At 35.8% G+C, this 20215-nt stretch overlaps 1 protein-coding gene across 1 annotated transcript in view; it reads right to left on the bottom strand.

Annotated features, from left to right (window-relative positions):
* The window catches only part of CEP350 (centrosomal protein 350), a 97135-nt gene that overhangs the window by 51111 nt on the left and 25809 nt on the right, over positions 1–20215 (bottom strand). The window contains exons 7-20 of the mRNA XM_070940938.1: positions 18930–19076; positions 17217–17845; positions 14844–14965; positions 13023–14011; positions 12223–12376; positions 10143–10297; positions 8872–9058; positions 7509–7714; positions 6970–7133; positions 6066–6176; positions 5399–5539; positions 5175–5308; positions 4137–4256; positions 1593–1747 (exon numbers count right to left, since the gene is read on the bottom strand). Coding sequence (XP_070797039.1) covers positions 1593–1747; positions 4137–4256; positions 5175–5308; positions 5399–5539; positions 6066–6176; positions 6970–7133; positions 7509–7714; positions 8872–9058; positions 10143–10297; positions 12223–12376; positions 13023–14011; positions 14844–14965; positions 17217–17845; positions 18930–19076 — 3414 coding nt within the window. The remainder of the gene's footprint in view (positions 1–1592; positions 1748–4136; positions 4257–5174; positions 5309–5398; positions 5540–6065; positions 6177–6969; positions 7134–7508; positions 7715–8871; positions 9059–10142; positions 10298–12222; positions 12377–13022; positions 14012–14843; positions 14966–17216; positions 17846–18929; positions 19077–20215) is intronic.

Genomic DNA, 20215 nt, shown 5'->3' with positions numbered 1-20215 from the left:
TGTGATGCGGGTTGTAAAGCGTGATATCACCTAACCTCGTTGCTTAGCAACAACAATCCCAGCAGACCTGGTTCTTGTAACCCAGAGATCACCTGGGTTGTTAAGAGAGGACCTATGTCTGGAGCCCTAGGCAAGCAAGCTGATTGGTGAGAGCTGTTGGAAGGTGATTGGGTGCGGTGGGTGGGTATTACTGGCCAGTGGGAGCCACAGGTGCTATAAATGAGCACTACTGAATATGAGCAGGTAGGTCAGCAGGGGTTCTCGTACTCTGTAGTGGAGCACTTTAGAAAAAAAAGTGGGGGCAACAACTTTTGGGAGCAACTTGCAACTTTTCTGCTGGCCTTCCCTCCGACTTTGCTTGTTGATCACGTGATCACAATTTGCAGCAACATTGTAATTGCAAGCCACCTGCCCAAGTACCTGGATTGCAACATGATTGTGAGCAAACTGTGTTGGCTGGAATTCCAAGGACCAATTCTAAGTCCCTCTTCTTCAGCACCCTTGTAACTACGAATGCTCACTGAACAAGGGGTTGTAATCCAAGGACTACCCATAGTAGCTGTTTTCAAACCATTAAAGCTGCTGCAATGTTTCCTGGCTCTCAAATCAGGCTATGAACTAACCTTGCCCTCTTTCTGCTTGTATGTCTTGAGGTAAGGAAATAAACTTTACTACTTCTCAATAATAGTTCTTACTGGAATCTAATGAAAACTACCATATTTTTCGGAGTATAAGACACACCTTTTCCCCCCAAAAAAGAAGGTGAAAATCTGGGTGCGTCTTATACCCTGAATGTAGCCACACCCAGCCTCTGAAACTGAGGTTTCAGAGGCTGAAAAAAGCCTCTGAAACAGAATTCAGAAAAAAGGCCTCTGAAACAAAGCTTCAGAAAAAAAGCCTCAGAAACAGAGCTTCAGAAAAAAAGCCTCTGAAACAGAGGTTTCAGAGGCTGAAAAAAAATCAAGGCACAGAGGTCACAACCAACAAACCTGTTGCTAAAATTCACCTCTGGGAACAGCTTATTCGGGGTATTCCGGGAGGCCGATCCACCCACCAATCAGCTTTTTTCTTATTTTCCTCCCCAAAAACTAAGATGCGTCTTATACTCTGGTGTGTCTTATAGTCCGAAAAATATGGTAAGTACAGTGATTGTAATATACATCCTTCCCCACCCCATTTCCAAAAATTCCATTTCTTGGAAATACCAGAGAAAGCAACCAAACAAATTCTGAAGATTTATTTCACAGCATTTGTACATGTAGGAGATTAAATTTACCATTTTTTTCTTTAAAATGAGGACTAGCACAAGAAGAAGAGGAATCCAGCCAATAGTTCTAAGAATAAGGAGGATGAAAGCAACAGCAAGCCAGGACAATCTGGCAGTGATACTGTCAGACTGCAAGTTCTGCAGAGTCCAACTCAAAAACAAACATATAAAGAAATCAGGATGGTGAGAATGGGTAGGGAATTATTTTTATATTATTACCATGTATCCTATCAGCAAAACCTTGACACAGCAGTGGAAAGAACACAGTTATGAAGCAAAAATTGAATGAACATTGCTTTGGTTAAATATTGATCTGAAAACTAACCTCTCTCATCATGAATGGATGGGATACTATTATTCTGCAGTGAATCATTGACTGCCGTGGGAGTTTCCTCCTCAATGGTACTGCTTGGTTTTTCACGATGAGAAAGTTTCTTGGTTTCTTTGGAAGATGGACTTTCCTGCCGACTGCTGCTACTACTGCATTATAAAAAGGCATACAGGAGTCCTGAATTAATACTGATGTAATGCACAGAATGAATTTGCACAGCTTCATGTTGTGTGCCAGTTGCACCCATTCCTGGATCCAGGGGCTTTGCTCATAGTCCCCCATGTGCTAGTCACTTCCCCTTTGGGTTTCTGCAATGTATTCTATATGGGGCTATCCTTGAAAAGTATCTGGAAACTTCAACTGATGAAGAATGCAGCAGCATGGGCAGTTGTGTGCATGCCCCTAGAGTGGAACACGTTACATCTGTACTCCTCAAGCTGCATTGGTTGCCAGTTTGCTTCTGGCTCCAATTCTGGTTTTTACCTTTAAAGCCCTTCATGGCATGGGACCGGGTTATCTGAGGGGATACCTCTTCACAATTACATCTGCCCATCTCATAAGGTCGAGCAGAGAAGGCATGCTATGAGCCCAACTGCTACAGAACTATATTTGTTGGGTCCCAGGAAAAAGGTCCTCTCTGCTGTGGTATGCCCCTTATGGAATCTATTCCCTCTTGGAAATGACATTAGCTTTATCCTTTTTAACATTTTGCAAGTCCCTCACTATGTTACCAGGCCTGCAGGTTCCAGGGGACCGGGGTGATTTTGTGATGCCTCCCTTACTGTGGCTACTATCATCCTCACCTCACCTGCTTTGTATTTTTAGTATAGTATTTTTAAATTGTGATTGTTTTATATATACTTGTTGATTTCTTTAATGCAGTGCTATATACTGCTCCAAATCACTTTCCTGCGAGTTTGGCAGCTATACAAATAAAATAAAATATAAAATAAATAATGAATTCGAAAATATGTGCTTGCATTGTGTACTCTTTAAACTCTTCTCCCCTAGGAATTCACTTTCATATCATAGAGTATAAAATTTAAATTAAATATTTTAAAAATCCAAGGTCCCAATATTTTACAAGAAACAGAATCACGGTCTTCGATAACTTAGTGATGGCAAATGTTTTCTGTCCTCAAGACACTGGTGGCTCAAAACATTTTTAGAAGAAGAACTGTAAAGTCCACTGAGAAACAAACAAGCACGTAGTTTTGCTTTTTCATAATTTCCATTTGCTCCTGATACTTCATGCCTGAAAAGTCAGAATTAGAAGTCTCCCTACTTTTAGGGCTTGTAAGTGTATTAGCAATTTTGAAAAAATGTCAATCTCTGCAAAATTTGCAAAATAGCTCTTGTAATGGATGCAAGCAGCAAAAATAACCATCTCCCAGAAGTGAAAACTGATATTTGTCCTCCTTAAAAAAAAGATATTTGTGCAAAAAAATTAATTTCAGTTCAGGAGAGCATGCAGTCAGAGATGTACTCGGAATCTAGAACTCTCGCTCATTTTCAAGATTATCCTCTTCAAATTACCTCATTAACCTTGTAAACCTCACCATTCAAAATTGACTCACTCTGAAATTCACAAACCAAGAACCTTCAATTTGCCTGCAAGTCATCACCAACATATGCTTAAGTTTCATGCAGGCAGTTTTTTAAAATCTGTTAAGACTAATAGCTCAAGAGAAAGTCATTTCAAATATCTAACCCAAGGCTTTAGCAACAAATTTGAAGTCTGAGTCTTTATCAATCAAACATGCGCAGTACATTTAAAATCTGAAAATGCTACTTCAAGCTTGATATAGATTATTCCAACCTTACCTTACTAGAATTATTCTTATGCAGTTCTACTATTCTCAAACTGTTCTAAATTCAAACAGATCCATTTTAACTCAAAACAGGTGTCAACAGGATCCAATTTGAGCTTAGACAAGTTGTAATGTTTCTTGCAAAGTCCAAAAACTGTGCCATTCAAGCCCAGAAATTGGGTACTTCAAGTCCAAAATATTTCATATTCAAAAATTTCTGCATACTACTTTTCAGAAACTTATTCCCCCAATTAGCCAGCATTTCTATTTACATATTATTGGGTTTTCAGACTCTGTATACTGCCTTGAATCTTTTGATTTTACAGCCCCATAAATCTAATGAATTGTTAGGGTTATTATTTATAAATATAGCAATTGGTTTAAGAATATTTTGACCTAGTTTTGAATTCACAAAAATAAATATAGGTTACCGAAAATACTATTTGGAAAAAAGAACCTCAACCTAGCCATCATTTCAGTAATGGTTTTCAAATCCCACCATATCGGTTTGCTTGTGGGCACGCACATACTCACGATGTTTCTTCGCATGTGCAGACGTCCAGGCGGGTGGGCGGAGCCTCCCACCGCCACCGCTACCGGTTCACCCGATCTGGGGCGAACCGGTAGCCACCCACCACTGTATCATTTCCTGCATTAAGTAAACTAAATCATCTTACTTGGTTGAATTTATACTTGATATATAGTGATTATAAATCTTGTGTCTCACCTCTGATCATGTGCCTTTGATCTTGATGATTCTGAATAGCTATCAAATGCATTTAAGTAACGATGCTTTGAGTCATTTGTCTCCTCTCTACCTGATGGCGTGGTGATTGAATCTGGTTTTCTATTAAAGAAAACAGGAAAGTTTGAATTATTTTAAAAATCACAGCAGCGTTTGCAATTGACTGACAAATAACTGAATACAAATGCAATGTATTAACATAAAGTAAATGGTAATTTCCAATGTAGTATATTTGTATACGAATCAGCTTTAATTGTTCCTTTTTCTATCAAGTATAGGAGAACAAGGGAGGATTCCTAAATTAGCAAAGCTCTAAGCACATAGTTCTATGCTGCTTCTTTCTCACAATAGATGAGGTATTTGATAGGAGAAGAAAGTTTCATGCCAGAGAGCCTGTGAAACAGATCTAAATTGGTTGGAAAAACTAAAAGGCTTTTCCTTTCAAAACCAGCATTTGGGGGGAGGGGGCGGGGTGGGGGGGGCAAGTATGCCCCTATAAATCAAACTGTGCTTTAGTACTATGTACATATTGACAAAGCTTCATTTGTAGATTTATTTTTTTTTTAAGCGTATGGCATGTGTTAGCCAGGGATCACGGAGGTGGCTGGCTGCCTCTTTGAAGGGAATTTTTTCGGGCAGTGTTATCTTACTGCAGGACACCTGAATGCCAGTAAGCAATCGGGGGAGGCTCCTTTCCTGGCCCTATGTGGTTTATTCACTCATGGGAATCAAGCCACCAACCTCAGCGGAGGGCTGGCTCAGTGTTTTACCACATGAGCCACCGCGGTCCCCATTTGTAGTTATTCCTTCCCTACATACTTGAGACAAATTTATGAAAACAAAATTACAGAGTGAGGTGGCAACTTTCTATGACTGAGGCTTTCCTAAAGGCCTATAATAAGTCAGTCAATGGAATTATCAAGGAAATCTACTATTTACAGATGCTTTGATGAAATTTCTTTATTGAAGTACCTTCATTAAAAATATTACAGCCTCAAATTAAATTTCTATATAAAATACCTGTTCATATTGTGAAGCTTTAATTGCTTTATAAATTCTGAACTGTGCTTCCGTTCTTGGTCAAATAATGTAGTAACTGGAGCTGCAATAGTACCAACTGCATCAGAGATCTGGAAACGTGCAAGTTCTGTCATCTAATAAAAAGCAGAACAAAATACAGGTTTCAAATGCACCAATGAACTTCTTATGGGCTAAGGTATAAAGATCCACAGAAAATAACTCACTTCTCGTATCTGACGAACAGTATCTGCGGTCAACAGGGCTGTCTCCAGCTGATGAGTTGCAATCTTAGATGTGGTATCCTGTAGAGTCTCAGCTGCCTCTTGATGTGATTGTGCCAACAGATGTAATGATTCGGCATGGGCCTATACATGGTGATACAAGTTTGGTTTTGAAATCTATTTACTTTCACTAAAAGTGTAGCTGTGCTTTGACCTTAACCTGAACATGAAATTCTTCATCTTTGCCTTAGGGGAGGGATTGTTACCTTAATAACAAAACTTACTTCATGTTACTGATAGGAAATGTAATTTTAAATCACAGTTTTATAAATGAATATGAATTCTCAAATGGAAGGAAGGTGTTCTTTAAGTATGTTGGTTCTAAGCTGATAAGTGGTTCAAAAACAAGTAAAAGTCATCAAGCTGCAACCCTGATTCTTGAACAAGGGAAGTTCTAATAATTTAGAGAAATACTGGCAAAATATACCACTTTGTGAAGAAATGCTTTTACTAATCACTAATGCCTCGTATCACTAACACAATGTTCCAATATATCAATATACTGCCTATCATTTTGAACTACCATCCATTGCCATTGCCAGCCATTTCTCTATGGAAAAGGATTCTAGTTTTGTTTTTTTCCCCCAAAGTGTTTAAAATGATACATTACCTGAGCTGTTTTCTGTTTTGCCTCTTCCAGATTCCTTTGATTTTCCAACATCTCTTGCTCTGCCTTGAGCTTTAGAAGAGCCAAGTCCCTCTCATGCCTCTGCTGCTGTGACTACAAGTGAAAAAGTACTTTGTTTATTCACTTACATTCTTCCTTTTTATAGAATTATGCAAAAGGATTGTACAATTTTCCATCATTTAAAAACAGTAATGGCTCATTAATTAATTCTAAATGGTTTTAATTTAGTAGCTGTAATATATCAGATATTTAATTATAATATAATTATAAAATATAATGAAATAATTATAAAATAATTTGCTTTAATATTTCAGCATCTGCTCCTACTTTAATACATTTTAGTACCATTTTTTTGGTGAATAACCTATGTAATTAATTAGATTTATATAGCTGCCCATCTCACAGTAGTAACTCTGGATGGTTGTAAAATACAAAATACAATTTAAAATACAAAAACCACAGTATACAACCTCTGGTCCTTAAGGATAAAACAGAAAATATAATTAATATATTTTTAACTAAAATGTTTGAAAATTGTAACTACAATCTTTTTTTAGGAAAATTAGATTTCAAAAATGCACAATTACTGGAATAAAGATCTCAGAATTTTTGTTGCTTTATAGAGTACCAATGTCTACTTTGGGTACTACCGAAATAAAATTCTCCCAGCCCTACTGTAAGTCTTCTAATCTTCTGCAAAGATACTTTACAGTGAGTGCCAAAACTAATTAAAGCAAAAAAAATAACAAGTTTTGGTTATTTTTAGTTGTTAATATAAACTTTTTGTACATGAAGTAAAAGTTTTGAGAACTGAAGTTTCCAAGAGATGAAAAAACTGAAAATATATACTAAGTATTTTAAGGGATTTCAGATTCATTAATCTTACTTTTAATATTAGAGCCAGAGAAACACTTTCCTGCTGTGCAAGTGATATCCCTCGCACACGTTCTATATCAGAGATTTGGTGTACCGACTCTTCAATAGTGCTTAGGTAGTTAAGTTCTGCAGACATACGATGCTGGAGACCAGCAGGTGAGAAGCGCATGGAACCTGTAAAATCAGTACACAACTTAGTAAACGACGACATGTATATGCTCAAAAACGAGCCTGTAGTACAGTGGACTAAGCACTGTTATTAAGAACTGCTGCTTGCAATTACTGCAAGTTCGAATCTCACCAGGCTTAAGGTTGACTCAGCCTTCCATCCTTTCTAAGGTAGGTGAAATGAGGACCCAGTTTGTGGGGGCAATAAGCTGACTTTGTATAAATATACAAAAGTATGAAGGCTATTGCTTAACGCATTGTAAACCGCCCTGAGTCTCCGGAGAAGGGAGGCATATAAATTAAAGCAAAAAAAAATCACCCTATATAAAATATAGCAAATATAGCATATTCTATACATTTTTCCATTCTTTGCCAGCTCACCATTCGGAATATTGGCTCCAGTCCTGTTGTTTCCAATACTTAAGTCAGAGAAGGCAGGATTTAGCTTAGATCCAGAAGCTACATTTCTGGAAGAATTTAAAGATCTATGTTTTTCTGCTGTATTTCCTACAGGATCCATTTTTTTCTGTACGTTTGGAGACTGAGGAGAGCTTATCGTTTTTGGTGATCTAACTTTATCTGGGAGACTAAACAAACAAAAATTATTTAGAAAAAGTATTCACCCTTAAAAACATAAAGCAGCAATTTAAAATTATAGTTTAAAAGTATTTTCTAATTAAAGAAGAACTAGTGATAATAAAAATTACAAATTAAATTTGTGCCTTTTCATCAGTAGGATATATTTTCATACGCTGGGACAGAATGAGAAAACATATTTCAAAAACATTTGGCTATTGTTTCCAGCTCTACAACCAATATGTTTTATATTAAAAAGAATAAAAACTTTGAAAATACATTAGTTGAATTTCAAGAGAACTAGACAGCTGTACATGAGCTGTACATGAAAGGGCTAAATACACCTCTTTTCACATTATTTGACTTTAAAGAACATACCTAAAATAAATTACAAAAATTAGTATGCGGACAATTAATATGTATTTATTAGGATAGGGATTTATTATGGTTCACTGTTGGATAAATATAGATCGTTAAATTTAAATTTGCTTCTGACCCAACCAGATCAATTGCAAATGAATTTTGCTCTTAGTTTTTTGTCATATCGCTCAACAGAACTTACGATCAGGGTTTATTTTCCGTAATTATTCTAAAGAAATCAAACTAAGTCAAAATTCAGAATTCTGGGATATTTGAAATACCTTTCTCTTCAAAATTCAATTTGTCATATCTTCTTGTGTTTCTGTAAGCTATTAAAATGAATCAGTTTCATAAAGTCTTTGATGTATGAGGTGACATTATCTTTTAAGCATTGGTTATGTTAGATTTCATTTATTATATTATTTTATGATATCTACAGAGGATGTTTTATCATTTGTATTGATGGATGTTGTAAACTGCAAAAATGTTTTTAATTACAGGGGAGTAAATCCTAATCAATCAACAAGTAAATGCAGAATTCTACACTCAGAGCACGGCCCCTTAATCCACTCACTGCTTTCACAAATATCAGTGGAAACTGTATTAAACTTATGTCACCATTTTGAAAAAAACTGACATAAGGAAAGGAAATGTCGATTATGTCTTATGTTCCAAGAACACTGGTTTCTACTTTATATATAAATACACCAATGTAACAGTAATATGCTGTTGTACTACTACAATACTTTACCTGAATTATAAACTATGCTATACAGTTTAAAACCAAAGTTTGGTAATAGTATTTTACCTCATTAATGAGTGACCAGATAGTTCCTCTAAAGTACTGTCAGAATCTGGGTTCACTTCTTGTTCTCTGTTAGACACTGCATTACTAGATAGTAAGTGTTTTGCTTGTTCCAAACCATAGTCTGATCCTAGGGATGCTTTGCTTTTTTCCCAGAGAGAGGCATTTGGAAATCCATTTGATTCTGTCTCTGTAATGTATTTTAGAAAAACATGTTTAAAAATGAATACAAAAATAAGAATTCCACCACCAACTGATAAACACAGTGAATGTTTTTAGATTTAAAAATCATGAGATTTTTAAGCCAGAATTAGAGATGTGCAGTACGTATCTGTATCTGAAAGTTATGTCAATCTCCCATTAAATTCCATTCATAAAATCACCTTGACTATCTTGAAGTAATCATTCTCTGTCTAACCTGTTTTATTCAGTGCAAGAATAAAAATTAAGCAGAGAGAGGAAGAGATTAGATTTTAATAATTGCTAGGGGAGAACAGCAATATTTGGCAAGAAAGAGAACGTCTGAAAGAAATAATGTCACCGTCTACATTTACAGGTAGTCCTTGACTTATGAACACAACTGAGACGAAGACTGGAATTTTAGTTGGTAAGAAATGTAGTCGTAAAGCAAGCTACTGTGAGACCACATTGCTTAGTGGCCACAATCGCAGCAATCCCTGTGGTCATCAATAAGCAAATTTTACCAGTCATTAACCAAAGATCCACCTTAATCCAAGCTATTCTGGGCTTTATCCCTTCCAACCCTGAGCCTCAATAAGGTAAGGGATCCCCCCCCACCTACCTTCCCCAATCTCTGTGGCCCCCCTGCACCCTGCCTTATGGAGTGCCAAACAGCCCCAGGACTATGTTTCTCTGGGGCTTCTTGCCATGCCCTGACTCTTCATACAGCAATGAACAAAAAAGTGAAATTTAACAATGCATTTTACCAAATGCCTGATATTATATAATGGTACTAACATTAGAAACAAAAATTAGTAACCGAATAATGTTCCTCTGATTGCTTATGATTTTAATAATGGCCATCACCTCCTAATTTCTTTCAAAATCTGTGAAGTTGGATATTTGGAATGTGGTAGGGTTCTTAACCAAATACTAAAATTACCTTATTAAGGGTCTCTTAATATTTTATTTAGATTAATCTTTATAATTGGTATTGGCCTGAAAGTCTTTTTGATGTATGTATATTGTGATGAACTGGTGAACTGGGCAGCAAACTTATCTTTGTAATAAACAAGCAGCTGAAAAGCTCTTACTTTCTTTTCTTCCTCTTCTCTTAGAAGATGCGGATGCATGAGAAGAACCTGAAGATGGCGGTCCTGAGGAATGATGGGTTAATTCCACAGTTTGGTGTTCATAAGGCAGTTTTTTACTGGCAAGCTCTCCTTTCAGGCTGGTACTACTCGTGGCGCTGCCAATACAAGCATGAATTACACATCGTCAATATTTTTTATCTCTATCTATCATATCACAGTGAAATCCATCTAGTTTTTGTGAATAAACATAATGATGGCTAATTGATTCCTTTATACAGGGATTTTCCAACTCTTTGATACTGTAACCCCCTAAAATGGTAAGTTAATTTATATAACCCCCACCATGATAAAACTAATGGTTTAATTGGGGTTAGAGTTTAATAAGAAATAAATGTACCAGTTATTTTCATCTTTAAATTTAATTTATATTCAATTGAACTTTACAATAAAAATGTATTAAAAAGTATTAATTGTATACATTAGAAATGTACACTAAAATTTAAAACCAATGTTTCAATATGAAGAATGGGACCTCTACTCCCAAAGCCCCTGAGCCCCTGCACCGATTGGCTGGCTTCGAACTGTCCTCTGCGCCCAAAAGCCCAACACGAATAGTTTGACCAACACGGTGAAGGGACTGGGACGGAAGGGCCGTGGCCCAAAGTGCCGAGGCGTAATAACGCAGAGGCGAAACCCTGGTGGAAAAACAGGCAGCACCAAGAGTTCGAGCCGAAAAGTCCCATTCCGCCCAGTCACACTGAAGGGAGGATACTGTACCCTATTTATACAGAATCCCAGCAGATGCCATTCGCACACTTCAGAAAAAAGTGCTTTCTGCTGATCTGCCATTCATTATCTTGTGGTTTTCAGGCCTTTATAAATTAATATTAAAAATCCCTTATAATATCATGCCAATTATTTTAACTGCTTTTAAAATATAAAAATTTGGAATATTATATCATTTCAGAAACTGTTCAAGATAAAAAATATTGCATGCTTTAATCTGGTAGAAAGCATGCACTACTTTATGTTTCTTTAAGTGCGAGTTTTCATGCTCCAGTATCCTCAAAAAGAGTTTTACACTGGAATTTCATAATGCCATATTTATATAAATTGTATACAAATAGGCCTCCACTTACCACCACAATTGGGCCTGGAATCTTGGTCATTGAGTAAAATGATTATTAAATGTAACCGTTTTGCTCAATGACTGCAATTTCAGATTTCTCAGTTATGGTCATTAAGTGATGACATGGGTTGTTAAGCAGAGCATCAGGAAAGGTTCGTGGCTTCCAGGACATGATAGGGCAGGGAGACGGCAAAGGCCACCCACCATATTCAGGAAGTCTGGGCCCTCTCCTCACCCCATCAGCAAGAACAATCATGAGACTGCTGTATTCACTATCTATCCTTCCATCCCCCCACCATTACAAATGATGAAGTTTCTTGGATTAGAACTGAAATATTTTCTTCTTCTTCTTCCTCAAGGGGGAAGAAACACAGTGCAGTTGCCTTTTGAGAACACATTTGCTGTGTTCACTACCATTCCCACTGGATTTTAGGTCTATTCCTCTCCCTGGATAGAGAGGAGGAGAAATCCCTCAAATCCTATGTCCTGTTCACTTGAAATCTTCCCTGCCTGCTTCTCCCCTGGCTTTCTGGGGAAGCCGACAGAGAAGATTGCAAGTGGTAATCACATGATTTCCAGGCACTTGACAATTTATTGCCAAGCATCCCAAATATGATCATGTGACCCAAGGGTGGGGGAAGCGCAATGTTTTACGATGGCCAGAAATGCTTTTTGAGCCATAAAGCATCCATTCCAAGGCAGCCATTATTGTGAAATGGTTGTTAAAAAACTGGTCGTAAATTGAGGTCTACCTGTAATAGTAGTTAGCAGTCCTAATTTAAAACATTCTAACCAAAATATTGGAATACTAAATTTGTATCATTAAAGAATACTAGACTACGACTATTGAGACACTAACTATTATACAATTCTATATATAACCACATATTATTCAATGAAAATCATTTTTCACCTTTTTATAGCTTCATCACCCATTTGAAAAAAACATACCTGTGCTCAGGTGTAGACTTTTTGTCCATTGATGTACCACTACCTTGTGATGAGATGAAATCATCCTCATAGGAAGCAATACTATCTGGAGGGCTCATGGCTGGAAGTAAAGGTCGATGTGTTGATGATCCCTGTCCTGCATGTTCTTCAGATCCTGACAAAAGGAGGAAAGTGAAAATGAAATACAATCAATATTTCAGAAGAATTTACATTTCAACCAAAGTTTAATACAGAATATGCAAATAGGTAAAATGATCATGACCCGAAGACCAATCATACAAAACAACTCAGAAAATTCTAAATGGCTATACTACATAGAACTAAGAAAATATACTGCTCAAAAAAATAAAGGGAACACAAGCAGAAGACATCCGAGATCTGAATGAATGAAATAGCCTTATTAAATACTTTGTTTGTTATATACAGTAGTTTATACACTGCTCAAACAACTAAAGGGAACACAAAACTACTGTATATAACGAACAAAGTATTTAATAAGGCTATTTCATTCATTCAGATCTCGGATGTCTTCTGCTTGTGTTCCCTTTATTTTTTTGAGCAGTGTATATTCTTCCCTAGCAACGCAAGGAGGTGGAGCTTTTTAACAAATGATTGACTTTATTGCAAAACAGTATAGCAGCCGACATCTCCAAAACAAATTAAAAATGTTGTACACAGAAACAGATACTGATACCAGTAAAACTAGACTGAGATAATACATATAGAACACGGGATTTCAAGAAATATTCATTTAATTATTTACCTAACAAAATATCAGAGATATCAAAAGGTTTGCTCACCTTTCCCACACAACTGATAAGATTTTGTAAAGATGTTGATCACGCTATGTGGACTTCCCTTGACAAGTTCTTCCCATGGTTTTGGACCATTCCTAATCTGTGTGAAAATAGGTAAATAATTTTCTGCTTCCTTTTGAAATTCTTTTATGGGTTCAAAACCAGTTTTATCTGCAACACAGAACTCTTTTTCGTTTAATGCCTCAGCAATCTTCAAAGATGGATTATTAGGCTTTTCACCTTCTTCCTCAGAGAGAAGACCATCGCTGAGTAGACCTTCACTTATGGAACCCCCACTATCATTCAGAACTTCAGGTTTATTTTCAGACCCAGCAGAGCATGTTTGCTTTTGAGACAGATTTCCTAATATTCCTTCAGATATATTATTGCCTGGAAGACCGAGAGTACCTGTATGAGGACTAATAGACTCTGGGAGGTTTTTAAACTCATTAAAATTTTCCATTCCAGGAAGGTTATCATCAAAAGTTGTATGTGAATTGCAGGTTGCCAACATTTTCTGAAGCCTAGCTGAAAAGACATCATCTCCTTTCACAGGAGGGCTGCTGGCTTTCGCCCAGCAGATATCACCTTGATCCTTTTGCAACAAGTCATGTTCAGTACCCCATGCTGCTTCATAGTTAATGCCAGCCCCAGCTAATTTTTTGGCTTCACTTTCAATTCTATTTGAAAGAGAGGCTGCAGTTGCCTTTAGGGCTTCAATTCGGTCCAATTTATGTTTATAATGATTAATGGTGGGTTGTACAGTAGATGACATAAATGGCTGAGGAGTTGAAGACATGGATCCCACAGCTGCGTTATGGCTCCTTCTGCTTGATGTTACAAATTCAAAATCCTTTTGCAAGATACCCACGTTATCCAAAGATAAAAGCTGAGAGAAAAGAGCTCCATTCAAAACAGATTTTGAGCAAGGAACCTGTGCTATTGAACTCAGCTTCTCTGGATGAATCCTTAAAGACTCCAGTGTATTATCCCTGTAAATAATCCATTGAATTGTCATCAGTTTACAGCAATAAAGTTTAAACATTTAATTATAAAATAATCACCTGTACTAAGAATTGATAAACCTCTAGGGACAAAGGGTATAGGTATTTTGGAGGAATGACTTCAGTGAAGAGGGCAATGAAAATTATGTGGATTGTTGACTAGTTGTTCTTTTGGCGAGGAAGTTCCTGGATTTGGTTTTTATTGACACTATTTTTCACTTATCTAAAAATGATGGGAAACTGATATTTGGTACTATAGTTTAAGGGGTCTTTGGAAAAGAGTTTTGAGAGATACAAATAGCCCACCCCAACTGTAAAGACTCTCAAATAGACTTCTGGATTATTGGATTCTTATTTTTCTTTTCAGTCTTCCTCCTCAACCAACTAAACACTCCATCTACCAACAAAGACCACTAACACTCCAACCATGAATTTAACATTTAAATACAGTTTAACAACAGTAGAGTAGATAAACATTAAACTTATTACTGGCCCCAAATTTGAATGTTTTAAAGTGAATTTGAATTCTTTGTACAATATAATCTTGTACTTTTCACTTGCATTCCTGAAGAATCTTGGTACAGACATAGCTTTGAATATACAGAAGGAATTATCCTTCACTTCAAATGACTCATGAAGTGGCATCTTGCTTTTCATGACATATTTAAGAATTTTATGAGCATTGAATTTTAATAACTATCTTTTCAAAAGATTTAGAAAAATATTTCAATATTCTCAGCTGCTATAAAAGCTGTTTAGCTAAATCATACATAAAACCAGTTCCACTTTCCCAGCCCTGAATACATTCTTAATATCTTACCTTACAAGAGGATGAGGAGGCTCAGAGAGAGACATATCACTACTGGATGATGCACTAACAGGACGCTCCTGAACCTTGTTCTCTTTATCAGATTCTCCAGATGGTTGATATCCAGGTTTGGACTGGGAAGAAAAATAGACATTTTTTATAAATCTAGTGGGTTAATTTGGATTTGGATTATTAATGCTATTTGACAGAACACTCTACGAGGCAAAAGAAAAAAGGTGATAGAAGAAAAGAGAAAAGAAGAAAAGTTAAATAAGACTTTAAAACTTGGACAATTGGGAAGACAAATAACTGGAAAACCAAAAGGCTGTAAAATGCTAAAGAACTTTAAAGATTATAAATTTAGGGGATTTGGAGGTATAACTAAGGGATTGACTAAATCTCATTAATAATTGACTTTGTTGAATATTTTAAAATTGAGATGTTGGGACCATAGAGGAATATTGAGTAATTTTTATCAAATTGTTACAAAATGGATTATCAGGGGATAATAGAGATATATGAAGAAATAATTTTGATGCTCAAAACCATGCATGAAACTGTAAAGAACAATAAGGAGACAAGGGGATTGTCTAACAATAAAGATGAACATGATATTCAGAAAATAGATGAGAAATTAGAAAAAGCAATGGAAGAGAAAAATCAAAATGAGATGCAAGAAGACAAAGATAATGAGGAGAAAGGATTGATAAGTAGGAATCAAATAGATAATTCCTTAAAAGTTTATAATAGAACAGAGAAAAAAAATGTCTTCCAAAAAAAGAAAAAAGAAAAAGAAAAGAAAGGTCTACATAAAAAAAAAAAAAAGGAAAATATCTTCAAAAAAAGAGAAAGATTTATGGATGGGTGCCCAAATGATATAGCAGAAAGAGACAAAGGGCAACCCGAAGGGAATACTCAGTGGGTATAAAAATATCAAAAAAAGTTATACAATTCTAAGAGAGAGAAATAAAAGGGTGATTAAAAAGTCAACAAATGATGAAACTCCAAAAAGGTTAAGAGAAGATGGATAGTGATAAAATATATTAATAAAATGAAAAAGTAGAAAATACAAATAGGGAAAATAGTAGCATATGTGCTAACAGATAATAGAATTTATTATAATTTAAAATATGCTAAGGTTAGAAGGTGGAAGTTTAGGATTAGGTAATCTAATTGTATTATTAAAAATATATTGTGATCTTAAACTTTTAAGGATTAAAAATTGTGGGAAGATATAATTCTGGGATTGATTAAATTTTGTTAATATTTGGCCTTGTTAGTAGTCCAAGACATTTGGGATATTGAAATTATGGTGGAATAATGAGTAATTTTAAAAATATTAAACATTAGAGACTTAGTAGGGGATAACAAATACATGGTGCAAAGAAATGTTATTTAGATGTAAATGAATTAATGGGAAAAATGATAAAGAATAATAAAGAGAGAATAGTCTTGTTGAAGTTGGAAGATTAGGATTATGCATATTTACTTGTATTATTATTGTTAGCATTGTTTAAAAAGGATATTGACCCAGTCAATACACTGTCCACAAAATATGTATGGTGTGAAAGGAAAACTGCAAATAAAACATGAATTAAAATAAAATAATGTATACTGGACTATGAACTATACTTTCCTATGACTTTCATGACTGATTAAGGATTTGAACATGGATCTTTTCAACACTAATTAAAGTAACAGCTATATAACGTCTCGGATAAATAGCCAAGGCTTATACCCCATGAGTATTATAGCTGTATAATCAAGGTTTCCAGGGACAAGATGGTTTCTAAATGTGTTCAGCTAAATTTATCTAGAATGTATCTTCAGATCTTTCCTTAGTGTAGAAGGAGCAGGAGGAACTAGGATTGACAAAGGGCCAGATGTTGATGACCAGGAAAGAATACAGGGCCCTTATCTACTTTGTGTCGGTCTGGGTTTTTAAAAATGTCTTAATGTGGCTAATGTCTATTCACATCTTACACTATGCTAAAATTGTACATTGTACATCATTTGCAGACTGCAAGAGTGTTGGCAATTCTTACACAATTTATTAATGCTATTCTTACTTGATTCAGTCTTTAGGCACCATGGAGGTTAATAGACAACTCTGACTAGTCTCTTTTAGCTTGAATTACCTCAACAACTTTAATACAACAACTTTAAGGGGATAAAACCTAAACCCTAGCTAACATGATATATCTCACCTTCACATCTCAGAAAAAATACCCAGGTGTTAATATCCTTGAGGTGATAATCTCAAGGAAATGGCATGTTATATATGCAACAAATGAATAAATAACAACTATTCCTGCTTATTGTATGCATTTTTAAAAAATTAATATGGAAAAAACACAGAAAATATCCCAACTCTTATCAACCTACCTGAACTTCTTGAACAGAGTGTCCTGGACTCTCCAGCAATGTTTGTTCCATGAACAATTTAGAATAAGTTTCTTGTAACTGTTTAGTGACCCTTTCAGATGTTGATGTTGCCTTTGTTTTATTGGCAACAGCTTCTTTTTGTTTTTTGTAAAGTTCCTGGAGTCTTTTATTTTTTTGCTGTGTTGCCTCCTTTTGTGCTTTCTTTTCTTCACTTTGTCTCTTCTTCCTTTCCTCTTGCTGTCTCACAATATACTGGCGTACTTCATCTGCATCATAGTGGCGTTTCTTTAAGATAAACTGAGTGTCTTCACTGATGGGAATTTTGTCTGATTTTTTTTTGCTTGGACTGTGACTTCTAGATTCCTGATTCTGACATATTCCATTCCTCATCTCTGAATCCTGAGCTACAGAATCCAGTTGCAGATCATCAAGAATCCCACGGATTTCTACTGGTAAGAAATCCTTATTTACATGATCATCTCCCAGTCCCTCATTGTGAGGAGCAGCATCTTTTTCCTTCAGGGTATTCTGTGCTCTTATTTTGCTCCATGAACGCTCAGGACATATTGTGAGGGGTTTTACAGTCACAGGTATATTGCAGTCAGTTTCTGTTTTTTGAGCTGAGGATACTAAAGGGAAGCAGAGGGGGAAGATCAGAATGTAGCATTAGAAAGGAACTAAGATTCAAAGTAGCATATTCATCTTAATATCCAGTATTTGGTGGGCATTATTTTTTAATCTATCTTATTTTATGAAATTTGAACACTATATCCAGAAACTATGTTCTTTGATATAGAAAGAAAAATTACTTTTAAAAGGTTGGAAATAATGTTGGGCAATAAAATAATATGCAACTGCAATTTTTTTAACCATTATCTGAAAAAAAATACATACAACTTTGAAACTGGTCATGAAAGAATTAGTTAGGGCTACAATTTTCATGTTCTTTCAATTGGAATACCCACAAGTTTGCTGTCTGAAAGAAATTATTTACAGCAGCGGTGTCAAACATGTGGCGTCATGTGATGTATCACGACTTTCCCCCACTTTGCTAAAATGGGAGTGGGTGTGGCCAGCGCATGATGCATACGGCCTACAGGCCGCAAGTTTGACACCCCTGATTTACAGTATAATCAGACTGCATATAGGCTGTAGAATATAGCTTCTATTCCATATCTGCAATTTTGCAAAACTGGGTATGGACAGCAATGGAGTAATTTAAATTTAATACTTCAAAATCTTACTGCCTTCATCCAAAAATGAGAATAATTCTTATATTTTTTTTCCTTGAAGATTTCTTTACTAGTAGCAAAATATTTCATGAAATATTGCTGGGTGGTCAAGCATGTGAATCTTAAGTTTAATTTACATCTATTATTTTGTGTCTTTAAAAAAAGGAATACATTAGTAATTCTGAATTATACAGCAGCAGACCCCAACCTGCTCATGCGTTGTTTTCGCAGCCCAGATCTCAACAGGCTGGGCCATGGCCTGGGGTTAGGGGCCCCTGCTGTATGGTATTCACTCAGCCTTTAAAGTGAAGGTACCAATTTTTATTTTGTGATTTAAAAAACTATGTGCAATATGATCTAAAGAATAATTGTTCAGAATTATTCAGTGTATGAGACATAACGTGAACAGCTGCTTTTCACTAGCATTAAAATGCTCACATACACAAGCACACCCACCCACCCCCAAGTATATTTAACTTACTAGTTTTAATAGATTTATCTTTTTCATTCCTGTCACTAGGCAACAGCTGAGTGTTTGGCTGCTCTACTTTAGGCACTGGACCTAGTAGTTTCTTTGCTAGCCGTTGTCCATCCCTCCAGGATGTTGTACTTATTGTGTTGGCAACACCTAAACCAAGAAAAAAAATACAAAACATTTTCTATTTCTTACTGAATAACACACCAGTACTCTATATTTTAAGGAAAGTATGTGGATAGAAGTGGCAAGAAAAGAAAATGCATTGCCATCTCACCCATTCATAGAATGACAGCATCATCTGAAATTACTTGGGTAGTAGCAGTTTCTTCTACTGTTCTCCCAGAGTTCCTTCTTCATTGATTTTTACTGAACTAATGTTATCGACTTCTGGGGAAGCAGTGGTGGACTGAATATGGCTCCACAGAGAGCAGAGCTGATGACCATAGCAGAAAGAGGAGCCAGTAAATGGATCAGCTCCTCAAACTCCTCTCCAAAACAAGGAGAGGACCAAGATTACTCACAAGTACTCCTTAGAGAGGGTCCCCATGAGGAGACTATATAACAGCACTGTCAGAGTTCTGGGAGCCGAGAGAAACTCATCTCACCAAACTTTGGTTCGGAATGGTTTGGAATGGACATTCAATTTGCCCAGTTCCTATCTTAATCATTTTTGGAAATGGCTTGTTAATTGTTTTTTGCATAGTGCGAACCTTCAGAAGGGTAAGTTTGATTACAATGGATAATTTTCTTTCAACTGTCAGTGAAAGAAGTTCCATATATGTTTAAGAATTTAAAGCAAAATTTATTATTCAGAAATAAACAGAAAAAGGGTGATGAGAAAGTTGATTCTGGAAAATTACAAATGGACTAATGGGCCAGATTGACAGGAAATAAGATTTTGAAACTAAAAATCCTTCCTGTGATTTTTTTTTAAAAATCCGATTAAAATACATGAACCTTATGAATCTAAGTGTAAGAAAAATATGATAAGAGACCTTAAAAGCTGCCTACTAGAGACAACCGGAAAGAACTAAAATTATTTAAAAGAGAAGACGTCTCTAATACAGAATGGAAAAAAAGTATTTTAACTCTGGAAAAATTCATAGCAACAATGTAAGTTGAGGACTACCTTCTTTCTGGTAGGTTTTAATGGACTTTTGTTGATTCAGACTGAATGACGAGGCTTTATTAGCAAATAACAGATAAAAGATGAGATATGGGATTTTTGGTTGAAATTGTTTACAAACCTTTGGTTGAAAGGTGATAATTTGCTGAAATTGTTTGTATTT

The sequence above is a fragment of the Pituophis catenifer genome, unplaced genomic scaffold, assembly GCF_029215685.1.
Source record: "Pituophis catenifer annectens isolate HBS135680 unplaced genomic scaffold, rPitCat1.0.hap2 SCAF_3, whole genome shotgun sequence".
Classification (NCBI taxonomy): Eukaryota; Metazoa; Chordata; class Lepidosauria; order Squamata; family Colubridae; genus Pituophis; species Pituophis catenifer.
This window is presented reverse-complemented; position numbering and strand designations above follow the sequence as displayed.